Raw genomic sequence first — 22834 nt, forward strand, 5'->3', positions numbered from 1 at the left:
AAAATCTTGGTCCAATTCGAGCTAAAATCCTTTACAATGATCAACGTTTTCAAATCGTTCAACCGTCACGATCGTCTTTATTTCATCATTATTCAAGAAAAATATACCGAATACAAGACAAAGGTATTTCTGGAAGCGTACGCTCAGGCAGGCTTTTCCACATGCGAAGAATGAGAAGGGAAAAAAGTAATTTCAAGCTTTGAATGCTGGAGGCGTGGATAATTACTCTAAGCATTCCTCTTTTTGGAACTGGTGAAACTTCTTGGCCTAGAAAATTACGAGGCGTTTCACATACCCGTCCATTTCTATTGTCTAGTATCAAGCATGTGCGAAATGATTTTAAAAATAGAAACTCGAAATTAAACGCTGAAGGTCCCATTTTTCAAATCCACGTTAAAATGTTGTAACCTTTTCTAACTAAGATTTGCTGAATTTTCCAAATTATTTTGTTCTAGTCAATAGGCTATTTGACAATGCGAAAAATAAATTGTGAATTATTGTAATTAGTGTATATTATGAGTTTAAAAATGTTTATTTAGTAACGAAAGTTGAAAACAATACTTAATTTATTCAAAAACCCATAAATAAAAATGCACTTTTCAAACGTTAGTCACGTGACACAAAACGCTCCTGATTGGCCGGGCTTATGATGAAGTCACTTTCTTGTTAACCTTGCTTTTCTCCTATATGTACCACAGATTAAAATACAACAAAGTGACGTCACCGACCCCATTGCAGCGCCATATTGTTCAAGTAGCGTTTTTGCGCGCTATTTAAATATGGAATTTTTAATGTGATATTTTTCGGCAAATTTGTACTACAAATAAAAAAACACAACTTTTACTGGATTTTAAAAACTAGTCAAATAGCCTATTCTGTGTTGCTCCTCAAAAAAGAAAGCTAAGATGCTCTACATAAGACCTTATAAATAAAACATTTGATTTCGAAATTTATATTATTTATTCGAACGTACTAAAAATCGGTCCTAGTCAGTCCTAGTCGGAAATTCGAAGAGGATTTCGATATGAAATAAAAAGAGAAAAGTCACTGTTGTCCACATAAAGATTGTCTTACAGAAAATCTATACATATAATAAAATTGGAGTGTCTGTTTGTAATATTAAAATAACCCTTCTTTACTCAATGCATATGTATGTATACACGGTGTACCGTGTACATGTAAAGTAAAGTAATTTTCCTACTGCTGAGATACGGCTTCCTCTCCCATTTAGGAGAGAGTTTGGAACATATTCCACCGCGCTGTTCCTATAGGGGTTGGTGGAATGCAAATGTGGCAGAATTTCGATGAAATTAGACACATGCAGGTTTCCTCAGGATGTTTTCCTTCACCGCCGAGCGTGAGATGAATTATAAACACAAATTAAGCACACATATATAGTGGTGCTTGCCTGGGTTTGAACCCGCAATCATTGGTGTAAAATGCACGCGTTCTGACCACTGGGCCATCTCAGCTCCATATGTAGGTATATACCAAAATAACAACTTTTACAATTTTTGTTTGTCTGTTTGTTTCGGCTAGTCTCTGGAACGGCTGGACCGATTTTAACGGGACTTTCATTGACAGATAACTGATATAATAAGGAGTAATTTAGGCTACAGTAATAATTTTTTTTGTTAAATTCAAACACGTACAAGGTCGCGGGCACAGCTTCTATAATGAATAAAAAAGCAGCGTTTCAGTACTAATCGAGGAAGGTGTACATAAAACTTGCTTAGCTGCGTCAGAGAGGTTAGTTAAGTATCGTAAAGTAACGGCCTGTAAATTTCCCACTGCTTGGATAAGGCTTCCTCTCCCATTTAGGAGAGAGTTTGGAACATATTCCATTGCGCTGTTCCAATAGAGGTTGGTGGAATGCAAATGTGGCAGAAGTTCGATGAAATTAGACACATGCAAGTTTCCTCACGATGTTTTCCTTCACCGCCGAGCACGAGATGAATTATAAACACAAATTAAGCACACATAGATATAGTGGGTCTTGCCTCGATTTGAACCCGCTATCATGGGTTAAGATCCACGCGTTCTAACCACTGGCCCATCTCTGCTCGTATTAAGTATCGTATGTTCGTTCGTTGCTATATTTAAAATATCCCGTTTAGAAATTAAAGATATATAGCCTATTCCAATGGAAGTAGGAAAAATGGTAAACAAACTTTATAAATACGTCTTTCATGCGTTTTTGATTAATATTAACACCAGCGACGTGCCTATAAAACGGAACGTCAAACGTGATTCAATCATGAATCATGAAATCATGATTATTTTCGAGAAATAGATCGTTTGGCTGATTTAGTTAACGTTAAATTATTCGTAGCTGATATTTTTTTTTTTTTAAAAAAGGTCACTTCTAGTTCCTAAAAATATCTTCATTTATAATACAGCACTATTAAACTTAATTATTTATTTCCATTTCAAATTTACTTCTGAAATTTCGATAACAGTTTCGTCGACGTTCAAAATGCCAATTTTTTTTCCATAGTGATTTACGAGTATCAAGCCTTCGTGCCAACCAATGATATTACATCAATATGCTGTCCAATGTTGTTTATTTGGCTTTGTGGGTGGAGACCTTCTGGAATAGAGTATAAATATTTGTAATTCGAACGCATTTCATTTGTCATATTATACAACCGTTTTAAATCTCCAGAAACAATCGAATCGCTTGAAACTAACACAAGAGTGATCGAAAAATATTTCGCTTTTCGATTGATAAACGGAACCCTAAAAAAGGGGCTCACTGACCAGACTAGATTTATCTTTGTGACGATCGGTTGACTCTAAAAGGTGTTCAAAAGCAAAGAAAAAACTTACTTGTATTGCTGATTTATGATAAAGGTATTGATATGAATCAAACCGAATTACAATCAGTATTTTGAAATAAAATTTATTAAAAACAATGACATACATTGTCACTTATGTGATAACAATAAATTCAAGTAAAGTTCACTTACAGTTCCATCGTCGTAACCATTATATTTAATATTAAATATATAATAGATATGTAAAGAAAATTAATTTTAACTAACCTAAGAATTAATAACATTAAATGCTTAAATATATACAGATATGAACTAAAACTAGTTACTGTATAAATATTGACCGCGTGGAATGGTGTATTTTAAAATTGCCCAATATAATGTACTGTTAGAGAATTTGCAAGATTATAAGACATAGGTAGCATTTCCTACCCTCTACCGTATCAACACGGTATAGATAAATATCATCTCGAGCTGTTAGTATCCATACAAGCAGGACTCAGCGGCAAAAACATCATACACGAAACATAAGTACGTCCATTTGATACAATTGTCGAATGACATTTAGAAGTACAAATCAGATTCTCTGGATTAGCGCATTTGAATGAGCTAAGCCTATTGACCTTTGAACGTATAAATGAATGAATTTGCCTTTGCATATTACTTAGAAATGTATAGCCTGTGAATTTAGTTTACGCCATTGTAAAACCTGTAGTACATCTGTCTAAATTAGCAACATACAGTCAATACATGAAATATAGCAGAGATGGCCCAGTGGTTAGAAGGCTTCATCTTAACCGATAATTGTGGGTTCAAACCCACGCAATAACCATTCTATATTCATGTGCGTAATTCGTTTCTATAATTCATCTCATCGTTTTGAGGAGAGACCTCGTATTAAAGTAGATATATCACAGCCTAAAGTGATAAATATATATGTCGGAGAAACATCATTCTTGTTGACATCGTCGTCCATGGTCACTGGTTTTGTGGGCGTTAATAGGGTAAAGCACAAGCACAAATCACAACTATAACGTTTATACAGTATTTTAATTAAAATACAATCAACATATTATCAACACCGCGCAACGAGTTCAGGGTACCGATCTGACCTTTATGAGCAATCTTCTACACTTTCCTAAATCCAACTCGATCTATCTCCTTTTCCAATCAAACCAAATGTATACGTCAAAACTGTCTCAATCTCTGTCAACCAGATGGCGCCTCGACCCCGCTCGAGACAAATGCTTCGCTTTAATTGGTCGTTACGAGAAATGCAATATTCATAACTTTTATAAAATTAATAGGTTTATAACTTCTTTAAAAACATGTAGCTAAAAAAAAAAGTAAAGTAACAGCCTGTACATTTCCCACTGCTGAGATAAGGCCTCCTCTTCCATTAAGGAGAGGGTTTGGAACATATTCCAGCTGAGATGGCCCAGTGGTTTAGAACGCGTGCATCTTAATCGATGATTGCGGGTTCAAATCCCGGCAAGCACCACTGTATATGTAGCTAATCAAAAAGAAATAGTATTATATATTATTGGTTCATATCTTCCTCCGACATATATATATCACTTTCCTACAATATATCTAATAGACGTTACGTCCTGCGCACAACATAGAAACCTATGTTTTTCATAGCCGCACCGCAAGGGAAACACATACGAGGCTTATTAAACCTCGCTCCGAATTTCACCTAAACTTAATCACTAGAAGACATACACAATTTCATCATCGACATTACTAGTATGATCAGTGAAAATTTTGGGCATATTTCCTACAATTTTGGCAAAAAATATTGACACACACACAACTACAAATAAATTTCAAAATAATTTCCGAGCCCGTATTGTTAAAGTGTGCGGACAAAGAACCGTTCTCCGCAAACATTTTTGCCTGAATTTTATTTTCTATTCCAGCAGCTCGCCCCCAACCACCCCGGTCACGGCGTGCTGGTGGGGGGCGGTGTGATACAACAACAGCCGACACACCACTTAATTACGCAGAATTCTATATTGGGTGAGTGATTTTACCTTTCATACTTGTGTACACGGTAAATATTTTTGTGAATCATATAAACAGGTATATATTATGTAATGTGATAGTGCATGATGAGACGTATACATCCTAGAACATTTTCCAAGATAATTTTTGAAATAGTAAGTTTTTTTTATGTTTTGACGTGGTACTGTATTTACTGTTGGTTGTCCTACTAAAAAAAACTTCTTCTAAGACTGAACACTTTTTTTCTTAACATTTATTATGTAACTTCTACTAATTTTATTGCTTTTAAAATTATAATCTAAGTTGTGCTAACAGTAAATATTAATTATATCTATCAACTAATCTTAGACATATAGAAAAATATCTTTAAATTTAACACGCTTTTCTTGTACACTAAACCTTTTCAATAAATAATCATTAACTTAAGCCTTTTCTAGATCTGTATATTATATTTTACTCCTGTCTGGAATATATCTACATTAAAATAGCATGATTTTTCAAATCATAATTATATACATATACTAAAAAGTAGCTACTGAGTTTCTTGTCGATTCTTCTCAGTAGTATCTTCTTTACAAATCGGTAATAACTGTGCATTCAATTAAACTCTGTAACGTTATGTTTCAAATGCTTTAACGACCCTACTTGAAAAAAGAATATTATGAATTTGATATTAATTTATTCCTAAATGTAACATTCTATATTTCTACAATATAAAAAATAGAATTTAAATTTATAAAAAAATGCCTACACTTAATTATTTCAACAGCAATTAAACACATTCTTGAATAAAAAAAAAACTTTTAAGCAACATCACTTAACTAATCGTCTATCATGTTACTTACTAACTGATTAATAACTCAATTAAAACAACGTCGCATAACGTAAAGAAATACAAAACCAGGGATGTCTTAGAACACTCGTTTAGAACCTGCTTTTACTTTTACAAAGTCGCTATCTCTGTCCCTATATCTCTTTGTATGCTTAAATCTATAAAACTACGCAACGGATTTTGATGCGGTTTCTTTAATAGATAGAGTGATTCGAGAGGAAGGTTTTTGTACATAATACATATATGGACTATATATTAATGAATATAATTTTAAAAGTTTCTAATGTGATGTCGTAAATAAACAAATTCTGTAGTACATTTTGTATTAGATTTGCACCCAAGCAAAGCCGAAAACTATAAAAACAATCAAAAACGCTTGGAAATTAATTAATTACAATGATAACACTGTTATAAGAAATCCTATATAAAGATCAGTAAGAGAAAGAGAATAAGAAGAAAATGGCTTGGAAGGTGTTTAAGACTTTCTTATTCCGAAGCGATAATATCTACGACCTAATTATTGTGAGTTATTTAAAGATCTTTGTTTCATAACGTAAAATCTCATCGAGATTTCCTAATGAGACCTAATCTTGAGCAGTCCCCAAAATGTGCATGAATATTTGAAGCTTATACTAAAAGTATTCTAGATTTCATGACTAACTTACTAACTAAACCAGGCGGAGGCGACATACTCGGCCTGAGCAGTCCCGTGCTAGGCGGGATGCTGCATGCGCATGCGCACCCAGCGTTGCGCGGTGTCAAGCCGGCCGCCGTGCATGCGCTTGCGACGCAAGGTCGGTACGTTTGCATTTAACATAGCATATTATTCATTTCGCATGTAATTGCAATTTTACCTGACCATTATCATTACATAGTATAAAATAAAATCGCTGTCCGCCTCTATGTATGCTTAGATCTTTAAAATTACGCAACGGATTTTGATGCGATTTATTTAATAGATAGAGTGATTCTTGATCAAGGTTTTTGGATATAATACATACAATATAGTAAAGAAACAGTGATAGTTTTAGATGTTTTAATGTGATGTCGCAAATAAACTTATTCTGTAGAATATTAAGGATCAGTATTGCACCATTAACTTTACACATTAAATTTATCAACCGAAACACTACATCGAGAATTACCTTTTTATACGCAGTATTCGCATACTTCAATTTATCTTGAACTATTTTTGGTACTGTCTTTTCTATATTGATCGCTGATTTATCAAAGATTTTGTTGTAAATAGCATTGATTTTAATAATACAAATAACTGTACACGTTGAATGCAAAGTCAATAGCGTAATGGTTTACATGTCCGTAGTTACACTGGCTCACTCACCTTACAATATGACAAAATTAGGTACTGTTATTAGCGGTGGAATATCTGATAAGTGGGTACCCATTAAAATCGCTGGAATGACAAGGAACATAATATATTAGGTCATGTGTTTGTTAATAGAAGTATTAATAACATTAAATGCTTACATATATACAAATATGAAACTGAAACTAGTTACTGTATAAGATATAATTTTGATGCACTTTTGATGAAGCTTTTCGCACCACTACTCCAAGGGCCAAGCGTTTCGACAGCAGATGGGACAAAAAAGTTGTTCGTTGGTGCATTAATAAGAGTCTTAAACTCTTAAATTTTAGAGGCAAATACCACATACATACATCAGATAACACGCTGTTAATATGCCAAAACTGGACAAAGACCTCGTTTCTCTGAATACAAAAAATAGGATACCCGTAAAATCTTTCTTCTCCAAGTGCTTATCTTAATTTGCACTATTTGACAACAATGTTTGAGATGTTTGTTTGTTACTTTTTCCCATTTTAATTATTCAACTGTACATTATGAAATTATGAACTCATTAAGACCCCTCCCCCATTGCAGGTAAAGATGAGGGCGGAAAATAGTCCAATAATAAAATGGACGAATTATTCGGGTCTATGCCAATCTTCTATATTGTCTTTTGTCATTAATTTTATCCATTGATATTGTCAAAGGGTTGAGGTTTCATTATTATAAATCTCAAGAAATTAATGGATTGCTCAGACAACTTGATATGCCGAAAATTTTAAATGGAGATTGAAAATGGCTTTTCTTGGAGACGATTTTGTTGAGTGTTCTGTTAAACCCTGATTTCTCTTTAAGTGATATTGTAACCCATGGTTAAACGTTCGAAAGAAAGAGACAGCAATAGTCATACTAAACCACCAAATTTCTTTCGACGACCTCCGTGGTCGTCTGGTGTGTACACCGGTTTTCATGGGTACGCCACTCCGAAGTCCCGGGTTCAATTCCCGGCTGAGTCGTTGTAGAAAAAGTTCATTCGTTTTCTATGTTGTCTTGGGTCTAGGTATGTGTAGTACCGTCCTTATTTTTGATTTTCCATGTAATAAGTGCTTTCGCTACTTATATTGGGATCAGAGTAATGGATGTGATGTTGTCCAATATTTTAAAAGGGTTTTGTGTTCCCCCATCTGTGTTACCTACACAGATACTTCAACTCATATGTATTAAGTTCGAAGGGTGAGTGAGTCAGTGTAACTGCAAGTAAAAGGGCTATATCGTCAACAGTGGTGGAGCATTGACCATATAAGATATGATTAATATTTCTTACAGTGCCAATGTCTAATAGCGATGGTAACCACTTGTCATTATTGGCCCATTTGCGAGTTTACCTACCTATTTGAAGAAACGAAATAATAATAATGATGCAATCAATAATATTATTTACAGCCCTAACTCTTTTCCGGTTAAAACCAGTTTCATCCGGTTTCACAGTTAAACTTTTTACTATTGACTTTCATATTTACTTTAGTTTGGGTATATCGAAAACGGGTATTATATCACCGAGTTTTTTAATTGAAAGTAAAGTCACAGCCTGTACATTTCCCACTGCTGGGATAAGGCCTACTCTTCCAAGAAGGAGAGGGTTTGGAACATATTCCACCACGCTGTTCTAATGCGGGTTGGTGGAATGTACATGTGGCAGGATTTCGATGAAATTAGACACATGCAGGTTTCAAATTAAACAAATATGTATATGATATAGTGGTGGTTGCCTGGTTTTGAACCCGCAATCATCGATTAAGAGGCACGCGTTGTAACCACTCGGCTATCTCAGCTCTCTTTAATTGAGAAATTAGTTAATTACAAACCTATAACACTTATAGAAATATACATAAGTACCCATGAAATCCGGAGTACACACTACTCGACCACGGAGGTCGTCAGAAAAAACCCCACTACGTACAAAATGTCGTTTAGTTACACGAAGTTTATAGTCATTTATACGAAATGGTCGTGTTTACAGCGCCACACATTTGCGGTTACTTTAATGTCTCTGAATAGATCATTTGAAATTGTTTTAAGTTTTAAAGTCGGATTCCAGTTTATTAATGGCGTTCAATTCTCAGAACCACGCAAACAGTGATCCGATTTTTCTTACCCTAACGACTTTCATAAGTTTTATATAACATTGAACTTACACGATTCGAATTTTAAATCTGTTGCTGTGTTTGTGTAGAGGATAATGAAAGTCACTAAATTGTTCACGATTTATTAACGAGACGGTACAATTATACGGGCTGTGACACCTTGATAGACACTGTCTTACATATGCAATGCTTCGACTTTTATACATGATATATGCCAAAGAATATGAGATACACAGATGTGAAATATTTTAGTCATAGAATATGTAACTTTACTAACTGTTTACTTTAATGTATATGTGCATATACGGCACAAATCTATATTAAAGTTATAAATGTGAAAGTAACTATGTTTGTCTGTCTGTGTATAAGAAAACTTTATGTTATGCTTAGGATCGATTCGGATAAAGGGCGTTCTACTGTAATGCATATTTTAATGTGAGTCGAGATGGCCCAGTGGTTAGAACGCGTGCATCTTAACCGATGATTGCGGGTTCAAACCCAACCAAGCACCGCTGATTCATGTGCTTAATTTGTCTTTATAATACATCTCGTGTTCAGCGGTAAAGGAAAACATCGTGAGGAAACCTGCATGTGACAAATTCCATAGAAACTCTGCCACATGTGTATTACACCAACCCGCATTGGCACAGCGTGGTGGAATATGTTTCAAATCTTCTCCACAAAGGGAGAGGAGGCCTTTAGCCCAGCTGTGGGAATTTACAGGCTGTTGTTGTATATATTTTCATATTCAAAATGTGTATGTGTAAGTAGCTCTGTCTGTCTGACACTTTCACGGCCAAACCGCTGAACCGAATTTTTTGAAATTTGGTATGAAGCAAACTTGAACTCCAAGAAAGAACGTATGCTACTTTTTTCCTAACACATGACAACCAACACCCTGAAACACGAGCGAAGCCGCGGGCGACTACTAGTAATTAATACCCTTTAGGCTTTCGTGGGATAGTATTAATAATATATATAAAAAAAATAGCGAGTACCCCAAGAACGATCTCAGTGGCGTGCAATGGAAGAGGCCTATGTCCAGCAGTGGACGGAAATGGGCTGATGGATGGATGGAATAAAAAATAGTAGTAGTTTTTATATATGAATATGTCGGAGAAACAGTATGCCGACCAGTTGGGATCGGAGATTGATCCGACATTTGGAAGACTATGTGGGCGTGCCTCGCCTGATTACTGTATTCATTGATTCAATAATCGTACATAATAACAATATCAAAGGATTACAATGTTATATCTCGATTAAGAGTAAATCGGTTTGCATTCGAGACGCTTGTCAAAACATAACGGCTCGCGCATTTTATTTATTTATTATTTATTAATATATATACCTTATTCGTAATAATTATATTCGCGATCTCAATGTGACAGCCACGAATCTCCCGCCTTTTTTGTTTTTTTTTTTAGGGATGTTGTGTGACTTGACGAAGATGTTGCTTGTTTATTCCAACAAAATATATATTCAATTTTGAAAAGACTTTTAATTTTTTTACTTAAGTCATCCATTATTTTAAGTGCCTTTAATATTTATTTTGTTATAGAAATACTAATGATGTTCTTAAAGCTATCCAGAAAAGAACCTAAGACGTTCATAATGGGGACATCTGCGCCTCTATTGACCTGTCAATCAATCAAATGTGAAATAAAATATCCTAAAGGGAAATACATTATAATGTCTACAGAATTGGGTACAAGCTCTTTAAAAATCTAAAATAAATTCGTATACAAAACACTTTTAAATGAACAATGTTTTAAAATGTCGACAGCCACTGATCGCCATATTACTAGTGACGTTATGACGTCATTCCCTTGTAAATACTCAAAAACTACATTGATCCAAAAATGTAGACTACACTACAGAGATTATGGATTCTAATCCAGGCAAGCATAGAAGAACTACATACTAAATTTGTTCCTACAATTCTTCTAATTTCCGTTTAAAAAATTAAATGTTTCCAAAAAAATTCAGAAAAATAGACCACGCCTAAATTAAATTGATAATTTGATTCTATCGAGATGTTGCCTAGTGGTTAGATCGCGTGCATCTTAAAGAATTGTTGTGGGTTCAATTTTCATGTGCTTAATGTGCGCTTATAATTAATTTCGTGCTAGGCGGTAAAGGAAAATTTCGTGAGGAAACTTGTATGTGTCGAATTTCATAGAAATTCTGCCACATGTGTATTCCACCGATGCGCATTGGAACTGCGTGGTGGAATAAGGGAGAGGAGGCCTTAACCCAGCAGTGGGCAAGTAAGCAAATACACACGATTGTTACACACATACAGGCAGGTTCACACTAATACAGGCTATTGTTGTTGTTTGTTTGACTTTTGCCCAACAGTGGGTCTTTATTGGTGGTTAAAACTTTCCCTCGTAAATTCCATAACACACAATTTAACAAAATTTTGTTAAATTTGTAAAATAATTTTAAATAAGTTTTCAAAGTGATCGATGTTCCTGAATAATCCCACATTGTTTCGACTTTAGACGTTTACGAGCGCTTTGTTTAAAACAACACAAACCGCGACATCATATCGAGTTTTAAATATCTTTGTTATTTAATTAAACGTCCCCGAGACAGCTCTTTCATACGAACGATTGTTACGTTAAAAACGGTAAAACACGGCCCACGGTTTTCCTTGTGTAATGAGAAAATCAGCTGTGGTACAAGTTTGAAGCTGATAATATTTTAATATGTATTTGAGTGTTTAATATATAACGGCGGAGGGCCATCACCACAGTTATAGTTCATGGTTTCCTTTGTGGGCGTCTATCGGTGGGTGACGTAGGATCAAGAAAACACACTTGTACAATCAACCACAGTATAATGACTCAGTAACAGAGTTTAAGTAGGTGACCGGAATGCGCGATGGTTCTGTGACCGCACGCGCCGAACGCTCGGAGAGTAGTGATGTCCGACGTTCTCCTCTGGCGCATGCTTACACAAACTCCATCGAGTGCCGCTACGTGGCGCTGGCGTTCCGGAAACGATTCCATAACGTAGTCTCGTGGTAGTGGTATACGTTCCGCTAGATGGCGTTGACCGAAATAATTAACCCGGTTGCGACACGGCCATCCTGCTTGCACACGCCCACGTGTGATTGTTAACCTGCCGACAAAACATACCACAGAAAACCTTGTTCTGCTCGGCCACTTCTGACATTACATACACATTGGACAAATAAAGAAACTCTTAGACCACTACAGTTTAATTTCTATTAACAACTCAGCTTCAACTCTACTTTAAAACGATATCGAACAATAGGAATTCAAAATAATTAAAATTACAATTACAGTCAAGATCACCACGCCAGGCCAGATACCACAGTCATTTTATTCCACATTAACACTATACTGCTAAATTATCTTTAAAGTTAACAAAACTCTACGAGTAAAAACCTCTAGCGCCACGGCTCTCTAGCCGACTGGCAATCACATTGCCCTGCCGCATCCACCGCGTGGATCGAAACCTTGCATGTGCCCATGTGTATCACCCCGTGACTACACACCATTGTGGTCTCTCTTAGACCCCGACCTCCGCCTGAGTTAAACGCGCACCGCGCACCCACGGTCTACTTGAGTTGCCTCAAGAGATGCCGACTTCTACCGGGCTACGACTACGTAATAACTACAGGTACGGTCGAACACAATACGGCCGCTAGCATCCCTTACTCGTCTACATACATTAAGCTTACTCGTCAACACCGTTACAGCTATCATCAACATCAACATCGACTGGTAAATGACCTGCTGGCATCTTTCTTAATCTATCGTGTGCATATTTGTATGTACGCTTTGAATTTAAAGCCTTTAACATGTAACGATCACCATCCAAAACCTTAATCACCTTAAACGGACCTTTATACTTCGGGTCTAACTTTGTTTGGTTCCGTTCTTCGTTTTCTAACAATACAAAGTCACCTACTGCAAAATTCTTAATTTTAGCCTTTGTTTTATCAAATCGAGCCTTATCATATTCCGCACCTTGTGTTATATTCTCAGCCGCGCGATCGCGAATTTCGTTCAAATGAACATCGGTCTCTATTTCGCTACACATCAGTGACAACGGTCTTGCAACTTTCCCGATTAAAAGTTCAAGTGGAGAAGCTTTTGTAACTCTATTCATCGTACAATTTATTGCTAGTTGAACCTCGCCTATAGTATCCTGCCACGATTTATCACCGCTTGTTTCTACTGCAGTTAACATTGATTTAAGAACACTCATAACTCTCTCTACTTGCCCGTTGGCACGAGATGAACCGGTCGCTATCAGATGTAAGTCAATATTTTTACTAACACAAAAATCACGAAATTCCTTACTCGAAAAACAACGTCCTTGGTCAGCTATTATGCGACTTGGAGCACCAAATAGAGCTGTACTTTTAGTTACGGCGTGAATGCTACTTTTAGAGTCAATGTTTGTCGAATGAAAGAGCAATACATACTTCGTAAACGCATCTATTAACACGAAAATGTATTCTTTTTTATCGTTTTTGCCGCTAAGTTTACCCGTCGCGTCTATGTGAACCGTATGCCATGGCGTCGTTACTTTAGGTATTGAATGCAATTCGGCTTGAACTTTACCAGAATGCGATTTCGCTACTTTACATGTAACGCAATTATCAATGAATTTTCTAACATACTGAGACATTCCCGAAAACCAATAATAATGAAATAGTTTTTCAGTAGTTTTTTCGGCACCAAGATGAACAATAGCGTCGTGAAAGTTATTAACTACGGACCATCTGAGAGCACGAGGTAAATATGGTAAACTCTTAGTTCTACCGTTGCGCTGTATTTTTCGATGTAATATACCCGACCGTAACACATAAGTTTTCGCTAATTGTTCATCTAAACGATTTTCTTCTAAGTCAGTAATTATTTTTGAAATCTCAGTGTCGCGCTGTTGTTCCGCTTGGAGCCAGTTAGGGGAAAGCTCTGTTACGTCAACGCGTTTTGGACTAACACGATCTACTGCTTTTGAATCAAGTGACAAAGGATTTCGCGAGAAGAAGTCTACATGCGACATACGTTTTCCCTCTCTGTATACGACATCAAAATCAAATGACTGTAGAAAGGACCACCATCTATGCGCCCGAGGAGTGAGTTCCTTTTTCGTTTGAGCAGATTTTAACGAATTACAATCAGTAAAGACGGTAAACTTTTTGCCATGAAGATATTGTCTAAAATGCTTGATCGAATTTACAACAGCGAGAGTTTCAAGATCGTACGAGTGATACTGACTTTCTGCTGGAGATGTTCTTTTACTGTAATAAGCTACTACACTACGTTTATTATCTTTGACTTGAAATAAGATTGCTCCATAGCCTAAACTACTCGCGTCTGTATGTAACTCTACTGGAAGCTCGGGGTCAAAGATCGATAATATAGGGTCACTCGTTAGAACAGAAATTACTTTTTGACGAATGACTTCATGTTCAGGTTTCCAATTTAATTCGCCTTTCAATGAAGTTAATCGGTGCAAGGGAGCCATTATTTTAGAGAAATCTTTAATAAACTGTCGAAAATAAGACGCTAGACCTATAAACTGTCGTAGTTGAGTCACCGTTTCAGGGGGCGGTAAAGCAGTTAACGCCTCTACCTTTCTACGATTGGGTTTAATCTGACCGGACTCTACTTCGAATCCCAAGAACTCTACCTTCGTTTTGAGGAAGGAGCACTTCTTGAGGTTCAAAGAGAAACCAGCTTTAGTCAAAACTTCCAATACAGTGTAAAGTCTCTGTAAACCTAACTCTACGTCGGGTGAAACTATCAAAATGTCATCGACATAAACAATCACGTAATCATGAGCTAGATCACCTAAAGCGTTCATAATAGCCCGTTGGAATACTGAGATAGCGTTCTTTAAGCCAAAAGGCATGGTTAAAAACTCGTATTGTCCGTCATTTGTTATAAAAGCAGTCATTTCTATGGAATGTTCACTAACCGGAATTAAATGAAAACCACTGGCGCAATCTAATTTAGAAAAATAATTGGCACCGTGAAGTCGCGCAATTTGGTCAGAAATAAGAGCGAGCGGGTAACGATCGGAGACGGTGTTACTATTAAGCTCGCGGTAGTCTATACACATACGATCGGAGCCGTCATGTTTCTTTACTAGCAGTGCCGGACTCGCGAATGGAGAACAACTAGGCCTAATGATATTAGCTTCTAATAACTCTTTTACACGTTCGCGTACAATACTACGTTCTTCTGTTGACATTCTATACGGTCGCCGCTGCACCGTTCGATTCGAATCAATTAATTTAATCTTAAGCTCGCCTGTGTTTACACGCGTTGTAGGTGAACCGGTAATAAAATACTCAGAAAACTGATTAAGCACGTCCAATAGTTTAGATTTGTTTTCACCAGACACTCCTGTTGTAATTAAATCTAATCGTAATGTATTATCACTATTTTGACTGATCGAATTTACACAACAAACCTTAGTGAACGAAAACTCGGTAGCTGTCATATTTACCGCGAAACCACGATTTAAAATCTCACGGCCTAACATAACGTTACTTTGCAGATAGCTGTCAGGTAAAACATGTAATAAGATTTCTAGAGGGTGACCGTTAATCACAATACAACATAAAATCTGCTCTGTACTGAATGCTTGTGTTTTACCAATACCAGTCATAGCAACAACATTATAGTGGCGCTTGCCACTGAACTTTGATGAAAAACTTTCTTTAACTAACGAGCATTCAGCACCAGAATCATATGTAAACTGAATTAATTCACCTTTGTGTATTAATGTCCCGGACGGTGGCTGCACCGTGCAGATGTCAACGCGTCGCTCGCCGCCGTGTGCGCCGCTGATGGCGGGCCCGCTGCCGCCGTGGCTGCTGCTGTTGCACCGCGCGGCGATGTGACCCGGCTTGCCACATTTAAAGCAAACCAAGGTCTTGGCTGCCGGCTGCTGCGATGCTTGACTCGACGATGTTGTAGGTGTAGGCCGTCCTCTCGGGTCAATCGTTTTACTTCTACATTCAATTCGCTTATGACCACTTTTGCCACAATTATAACACTGAACTTGGGTCATCCTCGCTCGCTTCATGTCAGTTGTATTTGACAGCTCACTGGTGGTGTTTATTTTGCGCTTGAGATGTGAAAAAGCACTCAGTTCTTGTTGTAATTTCTCTCTTGATGTAATGTTCGTAGTAAATGCCATGCGCTGAAGTCGCGGCTCGAACTGTGACAAGTGAGCGAGTACTGTTGCTACGGCGATTTCTTCTTTGTTTACGTCTTTCCATCGGTTGGTCAGCGACGAAATTAATCGACTTGCAAATGCGGGTAGTGTTTCTTTTTCACTTGGTTTCTCGGCACTCATCTTAATGAGGGTACCCGCCAATGTTTCGGTCGAAATAAATCGTGTTGCGAAGAGAGCTTTGAATTCAACCCACGTGATACCCTCCTAGGCTATTTGAGATAACCAAGTTGATGCTTCACCTATTAGCGCCTTGCTGACCGCTAAAACAAGTCGACCGCCGCTTGGAGGATTTTCGGCGAAACACAAGTCAGCCGTCGAGCACCAGGATCTTGCATCAGCATCCTTTTTGTCAGGATCGAATGCTGGTAGTTCTTCATGGTGGGCCGGCTTAGATGATTGCAGGGCCTCAATCAATGCTCGCATGTTCTGGTTTTGTTGCTCGAACATTGCACGCCAGATGTTCTCATTGTTTTGATCCAACGCTGATCCCGCTTCTGATAACGGCGGAGGGCCATCACCACAGTTATAGTTCATGGTTTCCTTTGTGGGCGTCTATCGGTGGGTGACGTAGGATCAAGAAAACACACTTGTACAATCAACCACAGTATAATGACTCAGTAACAGAGTTTAAGTAGGTGACCGGAATGCGCGATGGTTCTGTGACCGCACGCGCCGAACGCTCGGAGAGTAGTGATGTCCGACGTTCTCCTCTGGCGCATGCTTACACAAACTCCATCGAGTGCCGCTACGTGGCGCTGGCGTTCCGGAAACGATTCCATAACGTAGTCTCGTGGTAGTGGTATACGTTCCGCTAGATGGCGTTGACCGAAATAATTAACCCGGTTGCGACATATATAACGGAGAAGAATGTCTGAGCCCGTTTTTAAAAAACGTGACGTCAGCATTTCTGACGTCACGATTGTCAGAGTTTCGATCTTTAACCATCCTCGGTGGTATGAAATTAAACTCAAAAAATAATCTTCTCTGATTAATTTCAATATAAGGCGGTCCGATCGCTCCGACGGTCCGACCAAACCTGTCGATACCGGCGGGCGCTTGGTCTTTTATAACAAAAATGGGTGGGTAGTCTAATTTACTCAACAGAACACCTGTTTACAAACACTTGAATATATCAGAGTAATTTAACATTTCACAATTTACTAAAGAATATTAATTTAACAATCCAAATAAAATAATCATTTCTGGACACGTTTTTCTTAAATTCGCAGTTTCGCGCCGACATATACATTTTATTTTATATTCAACAGTTTATTAAAAACAATGTAACAAATTTGGTTTATGTGTTCATCGATTGTTTCGTTGTCAACACATATAATATTGAAAGTATACCATAACAAAAAATAATATGAAATTAAAAAGACTTAAATTTTAGTCCAAACCGGATGTTAACAGCGAAGTCGAGAGACACCTAGCTCAATTTGGAGGAGGCCTTTACCTGCAGAGTGATTCTTACAGAATATCACAACTTAATAACTATTTACCAACGTATCTAAATTCATTAGTTAAACTACTAACATAACAATATAATTATATATATACAGGGTTATTGGTAACTTATGTGTGGTTCTTTGAATTCCATTTTTCACCATCATCATCATCATCATCATCATCAGCCCGTTTTGGTCCACTGCTGGACATAGGCCCCTCCAAGTGCACGCCACTGTGGTCTTTCTTTCATTGTTGTGTGTGTTTTAAATGTTATTAAGAAATAAAACAATCGACTTACATTTCACTATCGCGTTCTGAAGTGAGTTTCAAAAGTCAAAATCAAAGTCAAAAACCTTTGTTCAAAATAGAAGTGTTTACACTTTCTTATTGATTGTCGAAAATCTACCACCGGTTCGGAATATAATATCTCATACCTGAGAAGAACCGGCGAAAGAAATTCAACGGGATCTATTTTTTTTTCTTTTTTTATAATGTCAATTTACAATATACAATTTTGTCCTCAATTTTCAATTTTATCCTTACAGAATAATTATATTTAAATCCTCAATTATTTAAAATCTTATTGTTATATTTGCATGCTACCCGCTTTTGTTCCATACCTTGAACCGTCCCGTAAAATCTCATTCGAAATCTTTCGTCGGGGCGATATTTTGCAGATCGTAACGCGTTATTTTTGCCGCAGAATGAAATAACGAATTGTTTGTTAACCGCACTCTCGCTACTGAATGATGGACTTTTGTTTTTGTGACGTCATTATACTCGGAACTTTCAAAGACATTTGGATGTTTCAAGGAAATATTGATGCTGTATAAATATTTCACTGTCTGTATTTGTTTAGACGTTTTATTTATTTAAAAATAGTAGTCGCACGCGATTTCACTCGGGTTTTAGGGTGTTTGTGTCAGGCAAAAAAGTACCTTATGTCCTTTCTTGAAATCCAAGTTTACTTCATACCAAATTTCATCTGATTCGGTTCATCAGCTTGGTCGTGAAAGAGCGACTGACAGACAGAGTTACTTTCAAATTTATAATATTAAATACAGGTAAAATTATATTCAAAAATAAATTTAATCATTAGTTTATATTCATAATAAATATTATCATATAATATTCTTTATTTACTTTAAAGTCAATCGCGTTGTAGTCGCTTCTGTACTTTAAAACAAAAAAACAGCTTGGCTTATACCTCCTTTCCTTTCAGTGAGAAGTACGTAACATATTCCACCACGCTGATCCAATGCGGGTAGGTGGATACACATGTGGCAGAATTTCTATGAAATCATACATATACAGGTTACCTCACGATGTTTTCCTTCACGCGTTCTAACCACTAGACCATCTCGGCTCTTATTTTTACTTGACTGTAATATGTACGAGTGAGGGTTCTTCCTGCACGCCCTTAGTACGAGCCGGGTACGGGCCTCGAGGTTACCCTCCCTACCCGGGCTATTAATCCCGGGTAACCTCGGCTACCTCTTAATCTCATTCTCCTTGGACCCAGTGGTGTGCCTTATCCGGTGCTACTCTTATCCTTGTAGCTGTCATGTCCGGTGGTTTCGTCCTATTTGCTCCTGTCGATGCCTGCGTCGCGGCAGGTGGTCGTCAACAGCAGGAGCTCACGAGGATGAGGACGCCCCTCTGGTGGTCAAGCATGCCGTATAAATATGTATCGATGTTCGTGTTTTAAAACGCGTGCGTTTTCCGCAGGTGCGGGTGGGGCGGGTGGCGTTGCGAGCGGTCGCAAGCGGCCGCTGCTCGGCGCGCGGGCCGCCATGTCGCCGACTAAGCGCGCTGTCATGACGCTGCTGGCTCGCGCGCGCGCCGCCACGCACAAGCACGCGCCGTGGCCTGCGCCGGAGTGAGTGCCTCATGCTGATATAACTGTACTAAACCCGCCTAGCTCGCACCTGTTTAACTTAAACACTATATATTATTAACCGTTCCATATTTTATAAAGTATGATTTAATGATGTCTTAAATTTTCGAGATTATTACACATTTAAATAGAACTAGGTATAACGGATTTGAATCTTAATTAATTTTTTTTTTTTGGCATCCCGACGTTTTACGACGGGTAGACTCTCAGTCAGTCTACCCGTGACCACGAACGCTATATAGTGCTCGAAACGTCGGGATGGCAAAAATAATTAATATACGCGATTCAAATCCGTTATAACTAGTTTTATTTAAGTATGATTTAAATTTACTATATCTATGTCATTGTTATAACCATTTTAAAGATAAAATAAATAATTGAATGCCTTTTAATGCCATTAACACTAAAATACTGACTGGTTATCTGCCACCAAGCAGGAGAACTGGACGTAGATTTTGACAAAATATAATTTGAATAATTAGACCGCCCTATGCCTTGAATCAACTCGAAAGAAATAACTGTGTACTTTTTATTAAAAAAAAATGTTTCGACTTTTACGTTGCTACAATATTGTGCATCAAAATTAAATTAGGTTCTCGTGAAATAGTCAAAAGTCGACGGTATTAAAAAGTAAACTTTATTTTATAACGTATAAGATTTAATTTTCTATATGTTGACTACAACATACCCTAAGACCAATATCATTATAAGACACTCCACTGCCTCATACCTCATAATGCTGACAATATTAGTCTCACCCATACATAGCCCATACTAGTGTTCACTAATTTCGTTGCAATTTTATTTAAGGCACCGTATATGTATTATATATTCCTACCCCTCGTCATGATAATATTCATTTTTTTTTCTATACTCTATAGTCTATTCCCAGCAAAAGAGGAGAAAAGCTTAAAAGACAATATTTGACAGCGAATTGATGCAACATCATTAGTCGAGTGCTTGATTAATCTATGATATTCACTATGGACCATCTCATCTCTTGAGCTGAGATGGCCCAATGGTTGGAACGCGTGTATCTTAACCGATGATTGCGGGTTTAAACCCAGGCAAGCACCACTATATATATGTGCTTAATTTGTGTTTACAATTCATCTCGTGTTCGGTGTTGAAGGAAAACATCATGAGGAAACCTTCATGTGTCTAATTAATCGAAATTGTACCACATGTGCATTTCACCAATCCGCATTGTAACAGCGTAGTGGAATATGTTTCAAACCCTCTCCTTGATGGAAAAGGAGGCCTTATCCAAACAGTAAGAAATTTACAGGCCGTTCACTATGGATTTGCGAATAAATGGCGTTTTGAATGTCGACGAAACTGTTATCGGAACTTTTAGAAGTAAATTAAAGTTGATATAAGTAGTAAAGTAACAGCCTGTAAATTACCCACTGCTTACCTGATTTTGAACGAGAAATCATCGATTAAGATGCACGCGTTCTAACCAATGGGTCATCTCAGCTCAATCTCTCGATAACATACAAAATCTCGATATAAATAGTTAAGTTTAATAGTATTGTATTATAAATGGAGATATTTTAATCATAAACTCTTAGTTGTTCCCAATGTAGCCGAGTTATTAGTAAAACGCCTGAAATACGTAAACTAAGGTTTGTTTTACTTTATTCCGACTATTATATTGGAAAATGCTGTTCGTTATAAACCACCACTTTAAGCTTCTATGGAATCTTAAGACAAGGCAATCCAGTGTGTGTTTTCAAACATATTTTTTTAAGTTAATTGAAAAAAGTATCAATTTATGTAAATATTGACAATAACGAGCTTGTCTAAGAAGGGCCCATCTTATGTGATATTTTATCAACAGACAGCATACTCAGACTGACTGTTTATTCTTTGAAGAGTTAGAAAGTAAGTTAGACAGTATTAAAGGTACAGTCGGGTAAGAAAAGGTTCGTCACCTTAAGATCTATTTTCGTGTGAGCAGTCAAGATCGAAAATCAAAATAAACTTTATTCAAGTAGGCTTTTACTAGCACTTTTGAATCTTCATTTTATAATTAAGTGAAGTTACCACCGGTTCGGAGAGTAGATCCTACCGAGAAGAACCGGCAAGAAACTCAGTAGTTACTCTTTTTCAACATTTAAAAAATTACAAAGTAATGTTAGTTAATACAATTATTTAAATTAATATATCCTGCTTGGAAGGCAACAGGTATTAACTCCACGCTTTTTTATCATTTATAAAATCATTATGATCGATAATCTGCATTAACGATCGTGAATGACAATTTGCGTCGCAATTCTTTGATGTTTAGACTTTTCAAAAGGTACTAATAGTTTCAGACTTGATGAAGGAACGAATTTGAAAACTAACGAAGGCTTTTTTGCTCTGACTGTACAAGGATTCTGCCATTTTTTTCAAGGTCATTTGTGAAGCTGCCTACCTCTTTAAAAAAATGCAAATTCAACTTGAAGATTTAATGAAATATTAACTTTAAATTTGTTTGTTACAGACACACAACCCTTCTTCCACTTATAAGGGATGACTTCGTAACCGGCGTCGGCGTGAATATCAACCTAGCGTAATACAAAGTTTCTAGTCAGATTCTGTTTTAACCGCAAACGATACAACTGTAAATATCATTTAAACCTTAGATTAATTTCGATCATATCCTTCAAATATTGATTTAGCCTGAAAGTTGAATGAACTTCACATTTAAAAAAAAAACGGTGCGTTTAACGAATAATTATATCCAGGCTATATCAATGTATACATTTTGAGACTAACATTTATTTATGACCTTATTTATACTAAACTAAGAAAACAAAACGCATTGTCCAATACAAATTGACGTATAACACTACTTGAGCGCTAACCAAAGACAATTCAAATCATTTTTAAAAGGACAGGTGACAGTTGACAGCTGTCTAAACCTTAGACTATCAACATAAAAAAAAAATACACTAAGAATTAAATTGAAAAATTAAAACCGAATGAAATTTAAAATTATTAATAGGTTTGTCAAATTAAATTTGATTTAATTCTTAAAATAATCTAAGCGAGCTACGACTTTCTGTATCGAACAATGTAAAAACCTCCTTTATGAGAATGCCTTTACTCATAATTAGATTATTGAATTCTAAATTTAAAAAGACTTTTTTATGTCCCTAAATAATATCCGAAAATCATTGTAATTTATGTTCTTTA

General features: G+C 36.8%; 1 protein-coding gene across 2 annotated transcripts in view; it reads left to right on the plus strand.

The window, feature by feature from the left end:
* LOC124540124 (KH domain-containing, RNA-binding, signal transduction-associated protein 2-like) overlaps positions 1-22343 on the plus strand; it is a 324033-nt gene extending 301690 nt beyond the window's left edge. For both annotated transcript variants that reach the window (XM_047117562.1, XM_047117561.1), the window contains exons 8-10: positions 4697-4796; positions 19480-19630; positions 22140-22343. In XM_047117562.1, the coding sequence (XP_046973518.1) occupies positions 4697-4796; positions 19480-19630; positions 22140-22212 (324 nt within the window). In that variant the 3' untranslated portion in view covers positions 22213-22343. The remainder of the gene's footprint in view (positions 1-4696; positions 4797-19479; positions 19631-22139) is intronic.
* Positions 22344-22834: the final 491 nt, after the last annotated feature.

This window comes from Vanessa cardui, chromosome 24, assembly GCF_905220365.1.
Source record: "Vanessa cardui chromosome 24, ilVanCard2.1, whole genome shotgun sequence".
Lineage (NCBI taxonomy): Eukaryota > Metazoa > Arthropoda > Insecta > Lepidoptera > Nymphalidae > Vanessa > Vanessa cardui.